The sequence below is a fragment of the Conger conger genome, chromosome 5, assembly GCF_963514075.1.
Source record: "Conger conger chromosome 5, fConCon1.1, whole genome shotgun sequence".
Classification (NCBI taxonomy): domain Eukaryota; kingdom Metazoa; phylum Chordata; class Actinopteri; order Anguilliformes; family Congridae; genus Conger; species Conger conger.
The window spans coordinates 31,735,333-31,755,792 of record NC_083764.1 but is presented as its reverse complement, the minus strand read 5'-3'; the positions used below and the strand labels follow the sequence as shown (position 1 = coordinate 31,755,792).

Here is a 20,460-nt window from a genome sequence, read left to right as displayed (position 1 = left end):
AGCCCAAGTACAGTTCCAATACTCAAGAACGCAAGCAACCAAGAAAATATAAAATGCCCAGATGTGTCCTTGAGCTGCCCTTTTTATTGAGGATGCATTCACTGCATGACCATTTTTTATCATGTAAAGCACAGGTGTCAAACTCCAGTCCTGGAGGGCCATAGTGTCTGCTGGTTTTTGGGGTGTTCTTGGTTCATTCAAGTCATTGATTGGTTAAAGTATCCACACACCTTGTTCTCAAGGCGTTAATTGACCTTAATTGGCAGCTGATTGAAAGGAAACCACAAAAACCCGCAGACACTGCGGCCCCCTGGGGATTCAGTTTGACACCCCTGATGTAAAGCTTTAATTAAAAAGTTTGATTTCTTCGTAAGTGGTGCAATTACGGTCTCTTTTTCCCAGAATGCAGACAGCCCTGGTGGAAAATAGATGGGCTTGTTGCTGGGAGAACAGTGTCCTAAGCACAAACCTGCAAAAACAAAGTTAATTTAGGAGGTTAATATTTTTTATGTTAAGTTAATGTTTGGAGTGATGAGCTAATGTTAACAATATCTACGTCTCTATAACGTTTCCTTTAGGCCGCACACAAAACTATTTGCTTGTTATTTAAAATATTAGGTATTTGGCTGAAACCAGTGAAGTAATATTTAGGCATGGTATTTCTAGCATCACTTAGTTCTAAACACAAAAAAAAAATGTAATCCCTTGTTTTGACGTGGGTAACGTAGGCGCAGGTTGTTTCTCTACATTTAATGGAGTGAGACAACATACCCTCTATATTCATAGCAAATACATGCATCTTCTTTCTGGACAAAAAATATTTGTATTTCTAGTATGCATATATATTTTTTAGTGACTCAGTAACAAACTGGACAGAAGATGGGAAATCAAAGAGAGAGCTGAATGTTCTAGGACTATGAACCGCTTGTGTCTAGGGCTGCAACTAACGATTATTTTGTTGTCGATTAATCTGTTGATTATTTTAATTGATTAGTCGATTCATCTAAATGATTCATTTGTTGGACATTTCAAAATGTTTTGACATGTTTTTGAAGCATGATGTCTTGATGTCTTGATAGCTACTTGATAGCTCTCTTATAGCTACTTTATCCTCTTGAAATAAGATGACACCCACCAGTTATTATGACATTGTTTTCATTATATACAATTTATCTATGCCTGGAGCTACATGCTGGAAAGAATTAAAGAGATTATCCAATGGAGGGGCTGCACTACGATTAGATTACTTGCCGATGCTTGCATTTGTGTTCGCCTGTGCACTAAGTAGTGAACATGACAACTTGTTCATTAGGCTACGTGTTTATTAGGGTGATGGTAAACGTGCAAACATTGAAATTCAAATTTGTTGAATGAACATATTTATTTAGTCATTAATATTTTGAATATGACTCAATAATTACATAAATATGACTCGAATATGACTCAATAATTATTGAGTCATAATATTTCAAATGACTCAATAATATGACTCAAGAATTATAACAGCTGCTGATGTTGCCTTTTGTTTGTCTTACAAAACGCTCGATCGCTGATGCCATTAATGGAATGTAAAACCGTGGTGAAAGTTTTGCAGAGTTACACAGTAGCCTAATATTGCTACCGGTATGTGGTTGGTTGGAGCCATCAGAACTCGGAAGTGGAAATACGGCTTTGTAACGTTCGTGTAACTGTGGCGTTATAACAATTCCAACAGTCCAGTCCATTCCAACAATTATCATGGCCGTATTTACATTAATACAAGAGCTCTAGCTAGATTTCAGACATGCGTGTGTTTTCGGTTAATTTCGCAAAAATCCCGCAATCAACACACTATATTTGAATACAGCTCATCCAATGACATATCTGAGAATAGCAATGTTGACAACGTTACAGAACCATATATATATATAACAATAGCAAGCTAGATAACCTAGCATCACAGCTCCTGGATCCTTTCTTTTAAAAGTGTTCGTGCATGGCCATCGTGCTGCTCGGATCTGCAGTTTCGTCTTTGAACAGCGTGCAACGTACCATTTATTGGGTTCTTGCTTAAAGAATTCCCACACTTTGGATGCTCGGGTTTTTTGGATGAACACTCTCTCGCACCTCGGCTGGGACGACGTCGACTAATTGTTGCAGCCCTACTTGTGTCGTTGTGGAAAAAAAATTGTTGTCAAAAACATCTCAAAGAAATCCCAAAAAATAACGCACTGAAGATGCACTTTTAAAGTTTTAATTGTTTCATCTGTATTTCAGTGAATATGAACCATAACACGAAACATGCTCACCATTTACAGTATTTTCACATTTTTAAGGTTCACCGAATGCATTTTTCTACCACAAAAATCTACCCAGCGCTTACTGCAAAATGCAGATAAGCTTGACTATAATTCAAAGAAAGACCTTGCCATCTCGATACAGCCAAGCCGTTTCTAATTTAAAAATGCTCTCTGTGTCAGCAAACAACTCCGTTTCTCAGTCTACAACTTTGCTATTAGCTGGTCCGAATCAGGTGTGTTGAACTTCCCCATTGAATGTTGCCCCTAGAATCACCGGATACACTGCAATGATTCCAGAGAAAAAACATAAAGCGTCAGGAATCAGCTCATTCCCAAGAAAGAATTGGCACATATACCAAGGAAAATGATGAATACGAATATTTCGTCAATTTGTCAATTTCCAATATGGGAATTTTCCGCTCGTCAGCAGGAACACAATCACATAAGCTTATTTTCTGGCTGCTAACTATTCCGTCTCATCTAATGTTCCTAGAGAAAGGTCTGGGCTTTCACGAAGTCACGAAGATACCAGCGTTATGTAACGCAATTGCGTTATGGATAAGACACTTCTGAAAGTGAAATGCACATCGTTTGATCTACTTCCAAAATCAAATTTTATCATAAGACATATGTTGTCATCTGAAATGGTTCTGAACGTCTGTGTTGAAATTCAGAAACCATCTGAAATGGATTTGAATGTTTTCAAGATGGCCACCAAATAGCATTGATTTCCATGGTAATGGGACTAATAAATAATGTTTTAAGCATTTCCCTGTTGTTAGCCTATCAAGATTTCAAAATTGTCACAATCGACGATTTAGGACATAAGTTTAATTGGGAACTAGCTGAACAGCAGACATTGCAACTATAGAACACTACCTGAGGAAGGGCACCACAACATAGGCTGCCTGTAGACAGAATTGCTTGTTTTTTCCAAAGTGAAAAAAGGGAAGTTGCGAGCTTGCAGTTCCCATCCATCAACTTGTTACAGTCACGTAACATATGCCGCCATTGTGAAAGTTTGACCATCGACGGAAAAGGTAATGTTACAGACAGCAAGAAGGTCTTTCCAAATTTAACTTTGCTGTAGTCTGTTCCTTCTCAACCGGCACTTACGCGCTGGTATATATTGGCTCTAACAATTACATCGGATCCAGAAAATGTTCATCTAGCTGAACAAAATTAAGAGGCAACATGGCCTTAGTAATCATACAAGTGACATACTATGCAATATGCCCTTTTTTGCCCTAAATTTGATCGGACATTTTACACTGGCATTTTTTGAAGATTATGCTCTTCAAAATGTTGCTTGCCATAGCCTACACCGCTGAGTTTTTGAGTCGGTGGTGCCAAAATCATGTTAATTTTGGTACTCTGAAATTCTACGACCCCAATCCTACTAAAATATAGAAAAGCCTTTAAAAAATTGTATTTCTTTTTCATGGCCAAGGATTTAATAAAAAATGAAAAATGTTAACCTGTTCAGATGCCTCATATTCATGTTCCTCAACAGCAGTAAGCAGCAGAGCCATTATCGACCCGGAAGTAAGTAATTTGCTGTTGTGAAGTCAGGCTGATTAAATGCTGTCACACCACCCTCAAGAGAGACAAAACTTTGGTCAAAAAAAGGTTCATTGAATGAAAAATATATATTGTAAGCGCATCACAAAATCCGAAAATGAAAATCAGATTTTTGGTCAAAGAAAATTCAAAATGTGAATCACAAATATTTTTTGGTTTATTCTTTTTCAATTTCAAACGTTCAACTGGAATTGGAAGTCTCTAAATCTGGTTCCATAATCACTACTCTTGCGAGCCAAATTTCATCCCCGAAGTAACTGCATCTCTCTCGCGCGCGCGAAAATGGTTCGTTTCCTCTCGCGTTTTTCGAACGATATTTGTCCACAACGGCGCCTCATAGTGGGGAAGCTGTTGCTCACGAAAGACTACTAAACGGACAGGCTGATATGATTGTGGCGGAAGTGTTCCTCGTAAAATTGTTCACGCATGTACACACATTGTTTTATATAGACCGTATACGTTTTTAATTATTAAAATTAACCAAATAAGTATATATCTGGTTAACAGTTTCCTGCATAACAGAGTGCAAAATTAGTATTTGTGCCTCAGGTGCTGTTCGTAACATCGTCAGCTAACACGGTCTTCCGAACACATGGATTTTTGTGCAGTTATTTGTTGTTTTCTCGACAATTTCTCGTCCTATTCTCATTGGTCCAAACTATATTCTTCGAGAGAAAAACTACCACTGAACGTTAATTTCTGGTGGGAGCGGCCGCTTCCCTGTGTTCTGTTCGGAACACTGACTCTGCGTTAAATGTGATGTTTCACGAGTTCACACGAAAGCTGCAAGTAGACATTGAGAAACACCCACTGAGCTAGATAACGATAATTTCTGGTAGAGAACGTTATACGTAATACATTCATCTACCGTTACCTTATGAACTGTATGGAATTGAGAAATGGCAAGCGTTAGCAAGTAGCTATGCATCACATGGCGTAAAAGGCAGGAATGATGCACCCTGCCCGTATATTCAACATATTCAACTTCTCACAATTTAGCAAGCCAACAACAAAACCTAACCACTTCACTAGCTCGCTTCTGCATTACCCAAAGTAACCTCGTTAAGTTTTTCAGTAGCTAGCTAACGTGAGCTAGGTAAACAAGGAAAGTAGCTAACGTTCGCTAATAAGTTAATGTTAGCTTGCAAACGTTGGCGAATTTATCTGCTGGCAAGATAACTACCTAGCTAGCTCTATGTGCCATAGAAAAAGAAATGTATGCATACCATGAACTCATGAAGTTAACGATACTTTCTTACAGCGAAAAGTTGAATAACGTTACCGGCCAAACATGCTAACCAGTGCGATTCAATTCTTATTCTTTGGGTTAATGGCGGGTGTCTTCACATATACAAGGTTCTTATCGCCACCTACTGGAGCGGAGTGTGGTACTGGTACAGCAACAAAGTTCCCATTCAAAGCCATCGCCAGACATCCCAAAGACAAGGAGGTCAAATCCGTTTGGTCGATTTTCCAGAAAATATATTTGGACTGTTTTCATCTATAATGTCATAACTGCTACAGTATGATGACATTTATATAATGAAATATAAATCGCAATATAAACTTGCAAGATAATAAGGTTCGTAATTGCCATAGTGTAATCACTTACTTTGTCTGCGCGACTTTTATGATGAAAATAAATATTTTTTTCTTCAGTCACATGAACCAATATTAAGTGGTCATACATTATTTGATTATATTATTATTATTATTATTATTAATTTTATTTTTTTGGGGGGGGGGGGGGGGTTCAAGGAAGTGTGTTTTGGTTCTGTACGCCAGCACATGAAACAATGAGGTTACAGTGCAGACTGTTTGAGGTTCTTTCCACCCATATTAGTAGGGAGGACAAAATGGAGCTTTAGAATGTAGACCGCGGTGTGTGCACGTGAACGGGACAATACTTTTTTCACAAAATTGTTTTTTTCACTTTTTCTACTTCACAGTAGTGGTGATAAAACTTAGAAGAACTAAGTGCTGATGTGTTGTCAGCATTTACTGATCCCTGTATGAGGTTTGTATGTAGTTAGCACTAATCCATACAACTTAATTTTTAACCGCATTTGGTCATTCGAACGATATAAATGCCAGCATTAGTGATGGCATCATCGAGATAGATATATATAGGCTAACTGGAGACAGCCTCCTCTTTCCCGGCCCCATGGGTTCCTATGGGAGTTGCTCGATAGACCAGAGCGGCGAATCCGGGTGCTTTGAAGTACACGCCCCTTCTCGGGGTTAAGCATAACATCGCGGGAACAAAATAACAATGAGGTCAAAATAATAAGGTGGAATCATATCAGCATAATAGCATCTTAAGAGCAACATATGCCAGCTTTATTTATTTTTATTCATCACCATTTAGTGTGACGTAAAAACCATGCGGACCAAATTGGAATGAAACAAATCCTATATATCGTCTTCTGTATAGCTCAGAAATAGCGGTCACTAGAGAGTAATTAGTTCAGTCTGAAAACAAAAGTTCATAAGTATGGTCCAAAATAATATATTTTGGCCAGGGTAAATTCGTAGTTTTGAATGTACTTCAATGCCAGCAGAGGCTTACAAAACTGCCTCGAGTAACCACTGGAGCTTGCGAGCTTCTTAGAGAATAGCAAACCCTGGCCACCTGCCATGGACCACTCTATGCCCTGGACCATTTGGCAAATTGAGAGTTACGGTGGACTGGACGCCATATTGCTTCCTGCAACTTTGATAGCATAAGCAAGCGGTGACGTCCGTTCCATATCGTAGAGTTCAGTGCCCTGAACCCACTCGAAGCTACCATTTCCTAAAATGCTCCATCTGCTGCCGTGTGAAAGTTCAACTAGCTCTACCATTCGAATAATAAAATCGATGTCAAACTTAGAGGATACATTATTTACCCGTATGCTCAATATATAATTCGAGTTCTGCTTTTTAAACGTAAGATTTAATTTTCATATTTTCATTTGACAAAATGAGGCGTTAGTCAATTTAATAATACTAAATAATTTCTTACCCTACGAATTCAGTTGACTTGGTTGGGCCCAATGTCCTCCTAACAAACATTTTGCGTTTGCTCGGCCTACTGGAAACAAGGTAGAGAGGCAAAGGTAAATATTATTTATGAAGTTGTTTTTTTTTTTTTTGTATTTTCCATAATAACTATAATTACGGATAAAATGAGAATATTTAGAGAAATTGTGCTGTGTTTCAATAACTTAAGGCACAACGTCCAATGACATTAGCCGCAGCAGCTAACGTAATGTAAGCTGGCTATCATCCTAGCAGTTACCAGATATTTTCTATGATAAAGCATGCTAACTTTACGTAGCTAGAAATAAATAATGTAATATCTAGCTAACGTTAGCTACCCTGTTGCTACGAAGAATATCTGAACAACTTGATCAACTAGTTTGGTTGCAAGCAAACTGTCATTTCCTGCTCAGCTATATCTGGCATTCATTGCTTGTTTGCAAATTGTCTTCTTAACGTGAAAAGTCCAGACCCGTTTACATTCTGGACCCATGTACCTGCAAGTGAATCGCTATCGTAGGCTCATGCACGTAGGTGTTCAGAGCTGAACGGAACACGGAGAAGCGGCCGCTTTCACAAGAAGATGAAGTTAGTTGATATTAGTTTACGATGTTCCGAACACCACCCTGCTGAAAAAACAACTCAAGCTAGGTTTTTGAAACAGCTGGTTGCTGGTTGACCAGTTAGACCAGCTTAAGCTATGTTTTGAAACAGCTGGTAGCCGGCATTTCAAGCTGGTCACAGGTGGATTTTACACCAGGGCTCTTCACAAACAGCACCTGAAGTACAACTACTAGTTTTGCGCAGTTATGCAGGCAAATCTCGATTCAAACTTTATCTGATTAATGTTAACATTAATTTAAAACTGATATTCTCTTTATAAAACGACGTGTGTACATGTTCGTCACCTTAGGGAATTGTCTGTCTACGGAAAACGTCCGTGACTATGGAATACGGCTCTCGGTTGAAGGAAAACTGCCCTCTGTCAATGGAAAAAGTATCTGTCAATGGAAAACTTTCGATCTCAGATGTATTTTGTTAGCTGTAGCAAACTGTTGAAAATATCGAATTATTCAGTAAACCAGCCGACGACTCCAACAGTATTTGTTGCATTGGCAAGCTAGCAAGGTAATGTTAGCCACATTAACGTTATTGTAGTGGTGGCTATTGTGTGCACGTTCACATGCTATTTCATGGTTAGTTAGCTAGCCACCGTTATTCTTCCACCGCCTGACAACATGCCCATTCCGGGTCAGCAGTTCTCCTCCCCTGCTGAAAACAGCCTGAGACAAGCCCTGCTTTCCCTTTCTGAGTCGTCGGATGGTTTGCCAGAACTTCCTCGAGGCCAACCGAAAGTCCTTCTCCATAGTCTCCCTGAACTCCTTCCATACCCGGGTTTTTGTTTCAGCGACTGCCAAAGTCCCAGCCCTTCTGGCCCCACGGTAACTGTCTGCTGCTTCAGGAGACCCCCGGGCCAGCCAAGCCCGAATGGCCTCCTTCAGTTTGACAGCCTCCCTCAACGGGTGGCGGCTTTGAACATGGCCCACTCAGACTCCATGTCCGAGATGCACAAGAAGTTCCTCTGGAGGTGGGAGTTGAAGACCTCGCTGACGGGGGCCTCCGCCAGACGTTCCCAGTTCACCCTCACTACACGTTTGGGTTTACCGGGTCTGTCCAGCTGCGTCCCCGGCCTCTTCATCCAACTCACCACCAGGTGGTGATCAGTTGACCGCTCTGCTCCTCTCTTTACCCGAGTGTCCAAGACATATAGCCGCAGGTCTGATGATACGACCACAAAGTCGATCATCAGTCTTTGGCCTAAGGTGCTCTGGTACCAAGTACACTTATGAGCCACTCTATGCTTGAACATGGTGTTCGTTATGGACAATCCATGACCAGCACAGAAGTCCAGTAACAAGGCAACGCTCGGGTTAAGATCAGGCAGGTCATTCCTCCCAATCACCCCCTTCCAGGTTTCTCCGTCGTTGCCCACGTGAGCGTTGAATTCACCCAGCAGAACTATGGAGTCTCCGGGCGGCATCCTGGAAAGTGACTCCTAGAAAGCCGGATAGTCTGAGGTGCCGCTTGGTGCCTAAGCACAAACAACAGTCAGAGGCAGCCCTCTTGTTCCCCGGGTTAAACTCCAACACAGTGGTGCTCAGCCGGTGGCTTGTGTGTATCCCCACACCCGCCCGGTGCCTCTCACCCTGGGCAACTCCGGAAAAGAACAAGAGTCCAGACCCTCTCCAGGAGTTTGGTTCTGGAACCAGTGCTGTGCTTGGAGGTGAGCCCAACTATATCTAGTTGGTAGCGCTCCGCCTCCCGCACCAGTTCCGGTTCCTTCCCCGCCAGAGAGGTGACATTCCACATCCCCAGAACCAGTCTGCAACGCCGGGGATCAGCATGCCCGGATCGCTGTCTTTGCCCACCGCCCCTTGGGCAAAGTACCCGACTCCGATGCCGACCCCTGCAGGTGGTGAGCCCACTAGGCGGCGACCCCACGAGCCCAATTCGGGCTGTGCCCGGCCGGGCCTCATGGGATAAGGCCCAACCACCAGACGCTCACCGACGAGCTCCCCGGTTTCCCTTTTCCATACATTAATTACATTAATGGCATTTGGCAGATGCTCATATCCAGAGCGACGTACAGTTGATTAGACTAAGCAGGAGACAATCCTCCAAGGGCCTTGCTCAAGGGCCCAACGGCTTTGCGGATCTTATTGTGGCTACACCGGGATTAGAACCACCGACCTTGTGTGTCCCAGTCATTTACCTTAACCACTACGCTACAGGCCGCTACGGGGTACCTGGGTCATTGTGTGGCCGTATCATGGAGTCTTTGAATCGCTCTTTGTCTGGCCCCTCCCAATTTGCCTTGGGAGACCCTACCAGGGGCTAATGCCCCCGACGGTATAGCTCCCAGGATCACAAGGACACACAAACCCCTCCACCGTGTTCAGTTGCCGATTCCTTGGAGAAGGATACAGTTTGTCATATACAGTAATCTTAAATAGTGCCCCTGGACCATTGTGCAAAACATCCCCAAAACATTCCATTTTGCTGCCAAACATGTTGATGGTTTCTATGGCCAGTTAGTTGCTTGTTTTCTTCATTATGCTGAGCAAAGGCTGTCTTCGTGTGGCCCTTACAAAAGAGGTCCTGTTTGAACCAATCAAAACATGCTAAGGCATTACAGTGTCAACTCTATGTTTTTGAAATAAGTAGGTCTATTTTTTTACCTTTTGAGGAACATAAAGTTTACTTTCAATTGGGAACTTTCTACCTTACCATCTAGTTGATCTCATACTTTTTAGTCATTTTCTGGCCAGATCCAACTTAGGCATTGTATCATTTTTGAATAAATGATCTATTTGACAAAATATTGCTTGTGGCTGTTCATAAATTTGCTTGTATTTCAAGTTTGGATTCCATAAGATGTATGAAGCCATCAAAGTATGTTTTATTCTGAGTTAAGGTTCTCATTGAAATGCTCAAAACATGCCAAGACATAGCAGTAACAACTCAATGTTTTGTATATAAGTAGGGCTATTATACCTTTTGAAGTACACAGAGTTGCATTTTGATGGGAAACTTTCCAACTAGCCAATGGGTTGAATATGCAACGCCCTTTGGTCACTTTCTGGCTGAACGCAACTTTGCCATTCTTTATTTTTTGAATAAATTGCCTAAGACACTTAATTTTCCTTGTGGCTGTTCTTAATCAAAATGTCTATTAGTTTTACAAGTTTGGAAGTCCTACACCAAGTGTTGCTGATGTAGTAAGCTGTCAAATTGTCAATGGACATGATTTAACATTTTTGAATGACAATAATTTTATTCTGAGCAGTATTATATATATTGGAGGTCTTCAGGTTTTTTCCTGCTTTAATACCAACTATTTGACACTCCAAAATTAACAAAAACCCCAATTTCCACTCAAGTTTTTTTTTAGCTGGCACCCCACCCCCATTGTTTCAGGCATTTAAAAATGCAAACACATTTTTACTTGCACAAATCATTTATTTCTTATACGCAATACAGAACATAAACATGCACACAAAATAAATAAATATAAAATTGATATAATAAAAAATACAGTATAAATACAGGTGCGATCTTTATGGATGTTATATGAAAATAAATAATTTTCTACTTACCATGTTCTGTTTTGTAAAGCCAGCAAGAGTATTTTTTGTCTGTATACCACTCTGGATTCTACCCAGTCACTTGGTGTTTAGAGGTTTGTGTGATAAGTGGTGGAAGGGGTGATGAAGATGGGGAAGTTGGTCTGTTTGTTTGGCTTTTTCGTGGCTGGAACAAGCCTGATAATTTGGGCTGATTTTTTTTCATCTGCCATCGCTCCTTGTGAGACAAATTTACTCATTTGAAAAGTTGAATTTGCCTACTGTAACTTAACCGCTAGTCTACTGATAAATGTGGAGAAACACATGCAAAAGTCATGGTTTCGAATGGAATGTATTATCTTACTAACTAGTGAAATATTAGACAGGTTATGCTGGTAATTAAGATTAGTTAAGATTAATAATTCACTCTCCCCTCAGTTGGTCCCATTTGACAACGATAGAATTACAAACTGCGCAATGTTATTTTAAACCCGCAGATTCCGCTGTTCGACGTCACCTTGCGAAGAAGTCTGATTTTCATTTTTTAAATTTATTTTCTTTTTTGCATCCACGTTAGTTAAGACGGAGCCCTTTTTTGCTCAGGTGGCCTGCCTTAACTATAATCCACTGCTTGAAACCTAATGCCACCGACGGTTGTGTCTATTCATTTATCGTCCCGACTTTACCAGCATGATTTTCACTTGCAAACTATGTAACCCTACGGGGTTTAAGTCTCGGCTTTGGCTGGGTCACTCAAGGGCAGTCAGAGACTTGTCCTGAAGCCACTCCAGTGTTGTCTTGACTTCATGCTTTGGGTCATTGTCGTTCTGAATGATGAACCGTCGCCCCAGTCTGAGGTTGCGTGCATTCTGGAGTACGTTTTCAAGGACCTTGTGATTTAAAAGAAGGCAAATTCCAAATCTCAATAGCTGTGGTTTTTTATGAGATAAATTTGTGTTTAGGTTAATTCCAGAGTGCTAATGAAATTGTCTATCTGGAGGAAAAGTGAGATTAGTGACCCAAGGACAGGAATAATGCAAAATGGAACATTTTGTGGCTTTACACTGGCAAATCTGTAACACAACTTAATAGCGTGAACTGCACATACATCATCAGGATATTTAAATGACACTGCATGCTTTGCCTATGGATGCTTCTGATCATCATCTGAGCTCAGTTTGACAGGCAAGCACAAGCTGGATACTTATCAGCAATGGCTGAATGATGTGTCTCAAAGTGCCTTTTGTGGCTTCTAAATGTAAAAATTTCCTTTAACAGTATTGAATTCTCACTGTGATTAGCCAGGCATAGGCTCACATTTAGTCGGCTGTTAGTGCTGATTTCATGAGTTAATAAAATGTAGGCATTGCTAAAAAAATAATTTGCAAAGAACGCAAGAGAAAAGTAATTTAGTCTTACTTTGAGCCAAATTGAAACTTTGTGACACCCAGCTAACATGCTCCAGTGGCATGGAAAATAACACTGGACATTGACTGATAAGTAGCAGCCACGGTATAATATCCCCTCAAGTAATTAGAAATTGTCTGCTCACTACTACCCTGGCTTTGTTAGAAAGTGAAATGTATGGGTTTTCATGGCTAACATATAGCTAACATTATCTAGCTAATTCTTGCTGTAACAATGAACTACTGCAGACCAGTCTGAGGCAGGCGGTATTTTTTCCATTTATTATTGATTTATTGCTTATTGTGTTTTCAAATATGGTTTTAATAAATGCTTGCCTTTTAGGTAACATGGCGAACATTGGATCCATACTGAGAACCCACTGGCCAAATGTTCTTGTACCAATTGGTTTTGTAATTGGGGTTTACCTGGACAGAGTGAACGACAGAAGACTGACTGCATTCAGGAACAAGAGTGTACTTTTCAGCAGGTTTGTATCTCTGATCCATTCCTGAGGAATTTCAAGTTAATGTTAGTTCAATGTTAAACGAGATATGGTGAGAGATTTGAATCATTATTGATAAATGTGTGTATCATTATCCATAAGTAAGATCACATCTCAAATGTGTTTTACTATCCACAAACAAACATCTCAGCTTGTGTCTTGTAAATTGTCATTCAAATGATTGTACAAATACTTGTGTATTTGTGAATACATGTTTTCCATTTTGCGCAAATATATGCATTTACTTTTTAATACTTTGAATATGAAAAGGAAATACATGTTTGCAATTTCGGTATGTATTTTTTTGCAATAAGACATTCTCAGAGGTAAAATTTACTTGCAAAGTGTTGCATTTGCGGACCATTCTGTGAGTTTTAGAGTGTCCATTTTCAGAGCTGCTGAAACCCTGTTGTTTATGTTCCAATTTTTAGGGGTCCAAGCACTAAGAGTTCATAGAACCCCTATTATGTTTGCTAGGATTATTATTAGGGGTTAGGGGCATAGGAGTGAGTTTGACATTGGGTGGGACACATTTACTCCCTACCCCTGCCTGCCCCCGCAATAGCTACAGTGGGAGCAATAATTATTTGATCCCTTGCTGATTTTGTAGGTTTGCCCACTTACAAAGAATGGAACTGTGTAGAATTTTAATCATAGGTACATTTTAACATTGAGAGACAAAACATCACAAAATAATCCACAATAACAACATCGTATAAATCTTATAAATTTAATATCATATTTTCACATGAAATAAGTATTTGATCCATAGAACAATAGGACTTAATACTTGGTGGAGAAACCTTTGTTGCCAAGCACAGAGGTCAGATGTTTGTTGTAGTTTTTCACCAGGCTTGCAGAGATCTTGGGAGGGATTTTGGTCCACTCCTCTTTGCAGATCCTCTCTAAATCCTTAAGGTTCCAAGGCTGTCGCTTGGCAACTCAAAGCTTCAGCTCCCTCCACAGATTTTCGATGGGATATAGGTCTGGAGACTGGCTAGGCCACTCCAGGACCTTAATATGCTTCTTTTTGAGCCACTCCTTTGTTGCCTTGGCCGTATGTTTTGGGTCATTGTCATGTTGGAAGACCCATCCACGACCCATTTTCAGTGCTCTCACTGAGGGAAGGAGGTTGTCGCCCAACATTTCCTGGTACATGGCCCCATTCATCCTCCCCTCGATACGGTGAAGTCATCCTGTCCCCTTAGCTGAGAAACACCCCCAAAGCATAAGGTTTCCACCTCCATGCTTCACAGTGGGGATGGTGCTCTTGGGGTTGTACTCAGCATTTCTCTTCCTCCAAACACAGCGAGTCGAGTTGATGCCAAATAGCTCTATTTTGGTCTCATCTGACCACATCACCTTCTCCCAAGCCTCCTCTGGATCATCCAGGTGTTCTTTGGCAAACTTCAGACGGGCCTGTACATGTGCCTTCTTCAGCAGAGGAACCTTGCGCACGCAGCAGGATTTTAATCCTTCACGGTGTAGTGTGTTACTGATGGTTCTCTTTATGACTGTCGTTCCTACTTCCTTCAGGTCATTAACAAGCTCCTCCTGTGTAGTACTGGGCTGATCCCTGACCATTCTCATGATCATTGATATCCCACGAGGCGAGATCTTGTGTGGAGCCCCAGACCGAGGGAGATTGGCGGTGACTTTTGTCCCTGATGTCCTTAGACAGCTCCTTTGTCTTGGCCATGGTGGAAACGTTGGAATCTGATTGATTGTGTGGACAGGTGTCTTTTATACAGCTACATAACGATGTAACGACGAGTTGACAGGTGTTTTGGGTAATGAGTTGAGATTAGGAGTGCTTCTTAATGGAAAACGAACTGGTCTGTGGGAGCCAGAATTATTGCTGATTGGGAGGGGATCAAATAGTTATTTCATGCAAAAAAAAAGATAATATATTTATAAAATGTATATGATGTTGTTATTGTGGCTTATTTTGTGATATTCTGTCTCTCAATGTTAAAATGTACCTATGATTAAAATTCTACACAGTTCCATTCTTTGTAAGTGGGCAAACCTACAAAATCAGCAAGGGATCAAATAATTATTGCTCCCACTGTATTACAATTAATTGAAAAGTTAATTATTTCCACCACGGCCAGCTATGGGTATTAAAGATACAGACACATGCGAGTGTCATCCATTTTCACTGGCAAGACCTGGCTTTGTAGTTCCGTTATTGTTCTGTATGTACTCAAGTGATCTCCGAGTGAGTAACAGGAGATCACTCGCTCAAGAGGGCACAATAATGGTATCCGTGGCATGGCGTCCAATGGTAGCCATTTCCTAAATATGGGGCAAAACTTCTGATGTCACCAGACGTGTTTGGCTTGAATCTCCAGCCTTTGTTACCCAGAAGGTAACCGGCGCTCAAACTCCACCCTTGAATGCAGAGACTGGTTTATTAATGGCCACCCATCCAGGCGATCACATGACACTCCCAGAAAATACGGTAACGTTAGCATACAAATATCACGGAACCTACCTTGGCTAGTCTGAGCGATATGACGGACAGCTCTGACTTTGCCAAGTTACGGGACGGCTCCACTGCAGCCATCAACATCAGCAATCGGCATCAGTCATCATTTTGACACTATCAGTCACTATATCACTATTATCAGTAAATCTGACAGCCTACTGTTGTGTTTTGCTAGCTCACTTTACATTGGATGTCGACAGCTATGATGTTTCCAATCATTAGATTAAGCAACGATGCTCTGGTTCAGTTGTAACCAGCTAATCTAGCTAAAGTTTTGAACTGGAATTTACAGAGGAAGAATTTTGTGAACAAGAGAGACCAGGTCCAGGATGGCAGCTAAGCATTGAGTAAGTAAATATCTAGCTAAGAAGCTGCATCAGAATCTTGGTTGTGGATACTTCTCTTCCAATTAATCCTTCTATTGCTGCAGAAGAAGTTGTAAGTACTGCAGGATGTGGCAAGGGTTTGATCAAAGTTATTATTGCCAGTGATGCAAACTGTCTGTCTCGTTGTCTGTCTCTCTCACTCACACAATACTTCTTCTGTAAATCTCAGTTCAAAACTGTAAGGTTGTATTTCTTTGTCAAATCAAAAAGTTTGGCAAAGTCAGAGCTGTCATATCTCTCAGCCTAGCCAAGGTAGGTTCTGTGATATCTGTATGCTAACGTTACCGTATTTTCTGGGAGTGTCATGTGATCGCCTGGATGGGTAGCCAGCTCCAGCGACGTCAATAGACGTGTTTGTTTTTAGACGTTTTGCCCCATATTTAGAAAAAGCTACACTGACAGTGATTTTAAAATATGTGTACACATAATTGAAGCATTTAATCCAAACAAGCTCAACTGAAAAAAGCGTGACATTGCGCTGTCGTAGTGTTCCAATCAAAAAGATTTTCCAGACTTTTTCAATAAAGAGGATGAGGCAGAATCTTCCAGAATATCAGACTTCATTCTTCAAGTACAGATCATAAAGCCATGGTGTCTCTGCAGAGTGACCCAAAATCCATTCAGTTACAGACAGGTAATAACATAGGCTGATGTTCATTGGTTGGCACCAATCGTGCTAACAATAATTGTTTACAGACTCTTGGATACTCCCCACACATCCTCATCTTGGCACTCATTTTCGAGACTGATGAACAATTTCAAGACTTAAACAATTGTGGAACAAATGTGTCAAAGGCAATAAAAATAAAAATGTGTTTATTAACTCCATAAGTGCACACATTTGTAGTGGCTTCATTAAGTGCATTCAAACAGTGAGTGGGTAACAGTGAGTGGCTTGATACAACAATATACTTTCACATTGTTTATATGGATTATGACTGTTTTGATATATGGTTATATTACCATACAAGTTTATATAATTAATGACATTTCCAACATAATATTTCCAACAGCACCTTTAAGGACTGCACTGTATTTTTTATGAGGTATTTGTGCAAAAGGGAAAACATGTATTCACAAATATGTATGAATTTTTACAAAGCTCTGCACATTCATTGAAGTCACAGAAGTCACATGTTGAGAGATATTTGCTTGTGATGTGTAGCTTATGATCATGATACACACACCTATTAAGAATATTGTATGTTTTTGTTTGTTAGATTGTTTTGATACACAATATCTATTCCATGTTTTGATCAACATGCTTTTTCATTGTAGGGAGCTGAAGCCAGGTGAAGACGTCACGTGGAAGTAATGGGGTCTGACAGAGAGAACTATGATGTTCATTAATCTACCTTCTTGTTTATTATATTTTACCATTCTGTTCAAGGAATATTTGTCCAAACAGATGGCCTTGTATATCTCTAAAAATGGTCAATCTAATAAATGTAATATTTTGGCAGCTTGAGATTCCTGGCTGCCTACTAGCATGTCATTCATGTGTGTTGTTCCTCATTCCTCAATGTGTTGGATTCTAAGGCCGAAGGTATGAGGTACAAACTGTAAGCTGACTGTATTCTTTATTCTGGAAAAGATGTAGTGGTAGTCCCTCCGAGTATTTTTAACATTCATTCACCGAGGCACAATTGTGATAATGTCCAAAGCGCACATGCATGCAAAACACAAAAATTACCAGCCTTGTCGTTTCACCGTTCTGGGACCAATATACATGAAAAATATTTTGGTATTCCAACGAATCCTGAAAATCTCATCAAAATCAGTTTGGTAGTTTTTTTATTAAAAAGATGAGTGAAAATATGAGCTTTTTTATTTTTTCCGGCCTTCTACAAACTTTTTAAAGCATTGTTTCTCACCCAATTTGAACTTTTAAACGGACTAGTGGCTTTCCCTAAAAGTGGGTTTTCATTGTTCTACGGTTGACATTTTCCGAACGAGGCCCCGTTAAAAATGAATGGTGAATGGTTAGCTCGTCTCTTAGCCAGTGACTATAATGTAAGCATGGTGCAACTGCAAGTCACTCGCCTCACGGAACATTGCCAGAGCCATAAGGAACCGTAATGGTGACGCGGAAGTGATGTCCAGGAATGTGAATAGCAGGCTGTGTTTTCCGTGTCATTTACCTTTCCGTGTGTAATTCAGAACCACACTATCTCGAAAGGCTTCAACCAAACGAGCCCTGGTCCATATCGCTGCTCTCGTCGCTTGTAACGTTACATCCCTGTCCAGCTTTGCAAGCGAATATCAGCCCCTGCTGAAAAAGACACCTTGAGCTTGGTTTTGAAACAGCTTGTTGTTCAGTTAGAACAGCTCCATTGGCTAATCCCAGAATCCCAAATGTGTCCGATCTCAACACCGTGTACTGTAACAGTTTTATGCTCTTGGCTATGGTTGGTTGCATCTCACATTCAGAAACATTTATGTACATTAGTGAAACGTAGCCTATGCCATATGGCGCTTCATAGCTATGTCAGTTGTCGCGAGTGTAAACAATTATTTCCCACTGTAACATCTGTAACAAATTTATTGGTAGTAAATATGCCATTTGGAAATGGTTGCTTGAATAAAGTCTGTTGTCTTTTACGAGGACCTGACTGTAACAGGGGAAGGTGCACTGGTTATCAGTAGTCTATACTGTTCTCCATCTCCAGAACTGACAAGGATGAGAAAGTTGATCCCAGTGTGTTCCAAAATCTGTATTGTCGCATGTATACCTTGTCTCCAAGCATTTGCCAATTGGGTATTGTTAAAATGCGTAGGCCTGTATTCTGCAATCCACATAGGCTAAACTATGTAGCTGCTTATTAGTAGCCTAATTAGCAACATTGAAACAAAATGTGGTATCGCATCATTTGAATCTAGATTGCGCACACGTTGGTTCACATTACTACGGGCACAAGCAATGTTAAAACCATTTTAGTGCTGCAGCAACATCGAGGACACTTGGCAAGATGGACTGGTAATTGAGTTTGTAAGTTTTGACAGAGCAGCGTTCAATTAGCTGTATTGCTGGTCTTTCTGTACAACATTATTTGGGTTGGGAACCCTGATAAGTCGTCTTCATACTGGCAACGCATAGGCTACAAAGTGGGACTGATCCTTTGATCCTCAGAGGTGCGCAAAAGCTCACGGGAAAGCAGAAAGTTAAAACGCTTTGCAACTTCTTTAATAGCATGAATCACACGTTTGAGTTAAAAAATGGCAGTGTATGTTTCCGTAAAATACATTGCCTCTAAAATGTTCTTCGTCATTTTATATTTGCAGCCTAGAGGGTGCAGGGGGAACCGAGGAGCGGACGTGACTGTTCGGTAATGTTTTTGTAATTCTCATAGGCTGACAAACCTACAGGGTGATAGACATAGACAGGGAGCATATAAAGTACATGTTTTGTAACAGGTGACGGAGGGGGCCCTACTGTATCTTTGATGTATTAAAACTGATTCATGATCCCTGGTATACGAGCCCAACACCGAAGTATGAAAAACATCCCCATACCATGATTTTTGCGCCACAATTCTTCACTTCTAACAGTGGTTCATCAGGTTACTGATCTTGTACTGCTACATGATTGTATGCATTGCACTGCTGCCACACAATTGGCTGATTAGATAATCACATTAATAAGTAGGTGTAATAAAGTAAAGATATTCCTAATAAAGTGCTTGGTGAGTGTATAACTGATCATTATGATGCATTTATAATGGTTGAAAATGGTTTTATATTCAATACAGGCAAATTGACCCAATTTGTTTCCACTTCAGTTTAGCAGGGAATCCTCGGAAATAGGCGGTCCTCTTTCTTGCAGTAGTGTATGGTTATTTGCAGTTGCAATCTCATTTTTCCTTTTAATTAAGTTGTATGACAGATTTGTTCATGTTAGTGAGCTAGTCAGCATACCCTGAAGTATCTTAGTCTGTAATCCACTGAAAGAGTACATTCTCAATGACATGGCCATCATCCCAGTGGCGGAACAGGAGGTTTTGTATGTTTAAATGAATGACAAGGCTACTTTGTTTGCAACAGTTGTCTATCTGTACGATATAACAGCATATACTACACTGCTCCAAAATATTAAGGGAACACTTAAGGGACACATCAGATCTTGATGAACGATTTATTCAAGTTGAAAATCTTTACTGATGTACATTGTACAATTTGTTGAGAACAAAATTACGTAACAACGGTCAAAGGAAACCGAAATCATCAACCCATTGAGGGCTGGATTCAAAATCACACCGAAAATCAAAGTTAAAAATTCACTGGCTGATCAAACTTGTGTGAATTTTATCACGGCAACTCATAATGTGACTCAGTAGTGTGTATGGCCCCCGCATGCCTGTACGCACTCCCGACAGCGTCTGGGCATGCTCCTCATGAGTCGCAAATGGTGTCCTGGGGTATCTCCTCCCAGACCTGGATCAGGGCATGAGTGAGCTCCTGGACAGTCTGTGGCAGTACTTGGCGGCGTTGGATGCACCGATACATAATTGGTGAGATACTCATTCCAAGCTCAGTCACTTCGATCACATTTCTTCCCAATTCTGACATTTGGTCTGAAAAACAGCTGAACCTCTTGACCACATCTGCATGCTTTTATGCATTTATTTAATGCCACATGTTTGGCTGATTAAATATTTGCAATAACAAGCTG

At 40.5% G+C, this 20,460-nt stretch overlaps 2 protein-coding genes across 3 annotated transcripts in view; one reads left to right on the top strand and one right to left on the bottom strand.

Moving 5' to 3' along the window:
• The window catches only part of cpsf2 (cleavage and polyadenylation specific factor 2), a 60,098-nt gene extending 54,913 nt beyond the window's left edge, over positions 1-5,185 (bottom strand). Inside the window, exon 1 of the mRNA XM_061242375.1 lies at positions 5,087-5,185. The gene's annotated coding sequence lies outside the window, so the exon portion shown is untranslated. The remainder of the gene's footprint in view (positions 1-5,086) is intronic.
• Positions 5,186-6,639: 1,454 nt separating this feature from the next.
• Positions 6,640-17,286, top strand: LOC133129162 (NADH dehydrogenase [ubiquinone] 1 beta subcomplex subunit 1-like). Of its 2 annotated transcripts, XM_061243044.1 has the most exons (4): positions 6,642-6,788; positions 6,878-6,958; positions 12,755-12,899; positions 17,070-17,286. In XM_061243044.1, exons 3-4 carry the CDS (start codon positions 12,760-12,762, stop codon positions 17,104-17,106), a joined length of 177 nt encoding a protein of 58 aa, XP_061099028.1. In that variant the 5' UTR covers positions 6,642-6,788; positions 6,878-6,958; positions 12,755-12,759; the 3' UTR covers positions 17,107-17,286. The 2 variants fall into 2 exon arrangements, with proteins under 2 accessions (XP_061099027.1, XP_061099028.1); XM_061243043.1 differs by having other exon boundaries at positions 6,640-6,958.
• Positions 17,287-20,460: the final 3,174 nt, after the last annotated feature.

Coding starts and splice junctions, on each gene's coding strand:
- LOC133129162 (XM_061243043.1), top strand. CDS start 12,760: ATGGCGAACATTGGATCCATACTGAGAACCCACTGGCCAAATGTTCTT. Junction 12,900..17,069: donor AAGAGTGTACTTTTCAGCAG/GTTTGTATCTCT, acceptor TTTTCATTGTAG/GGAGCTGAAGCCAGGTGAAG.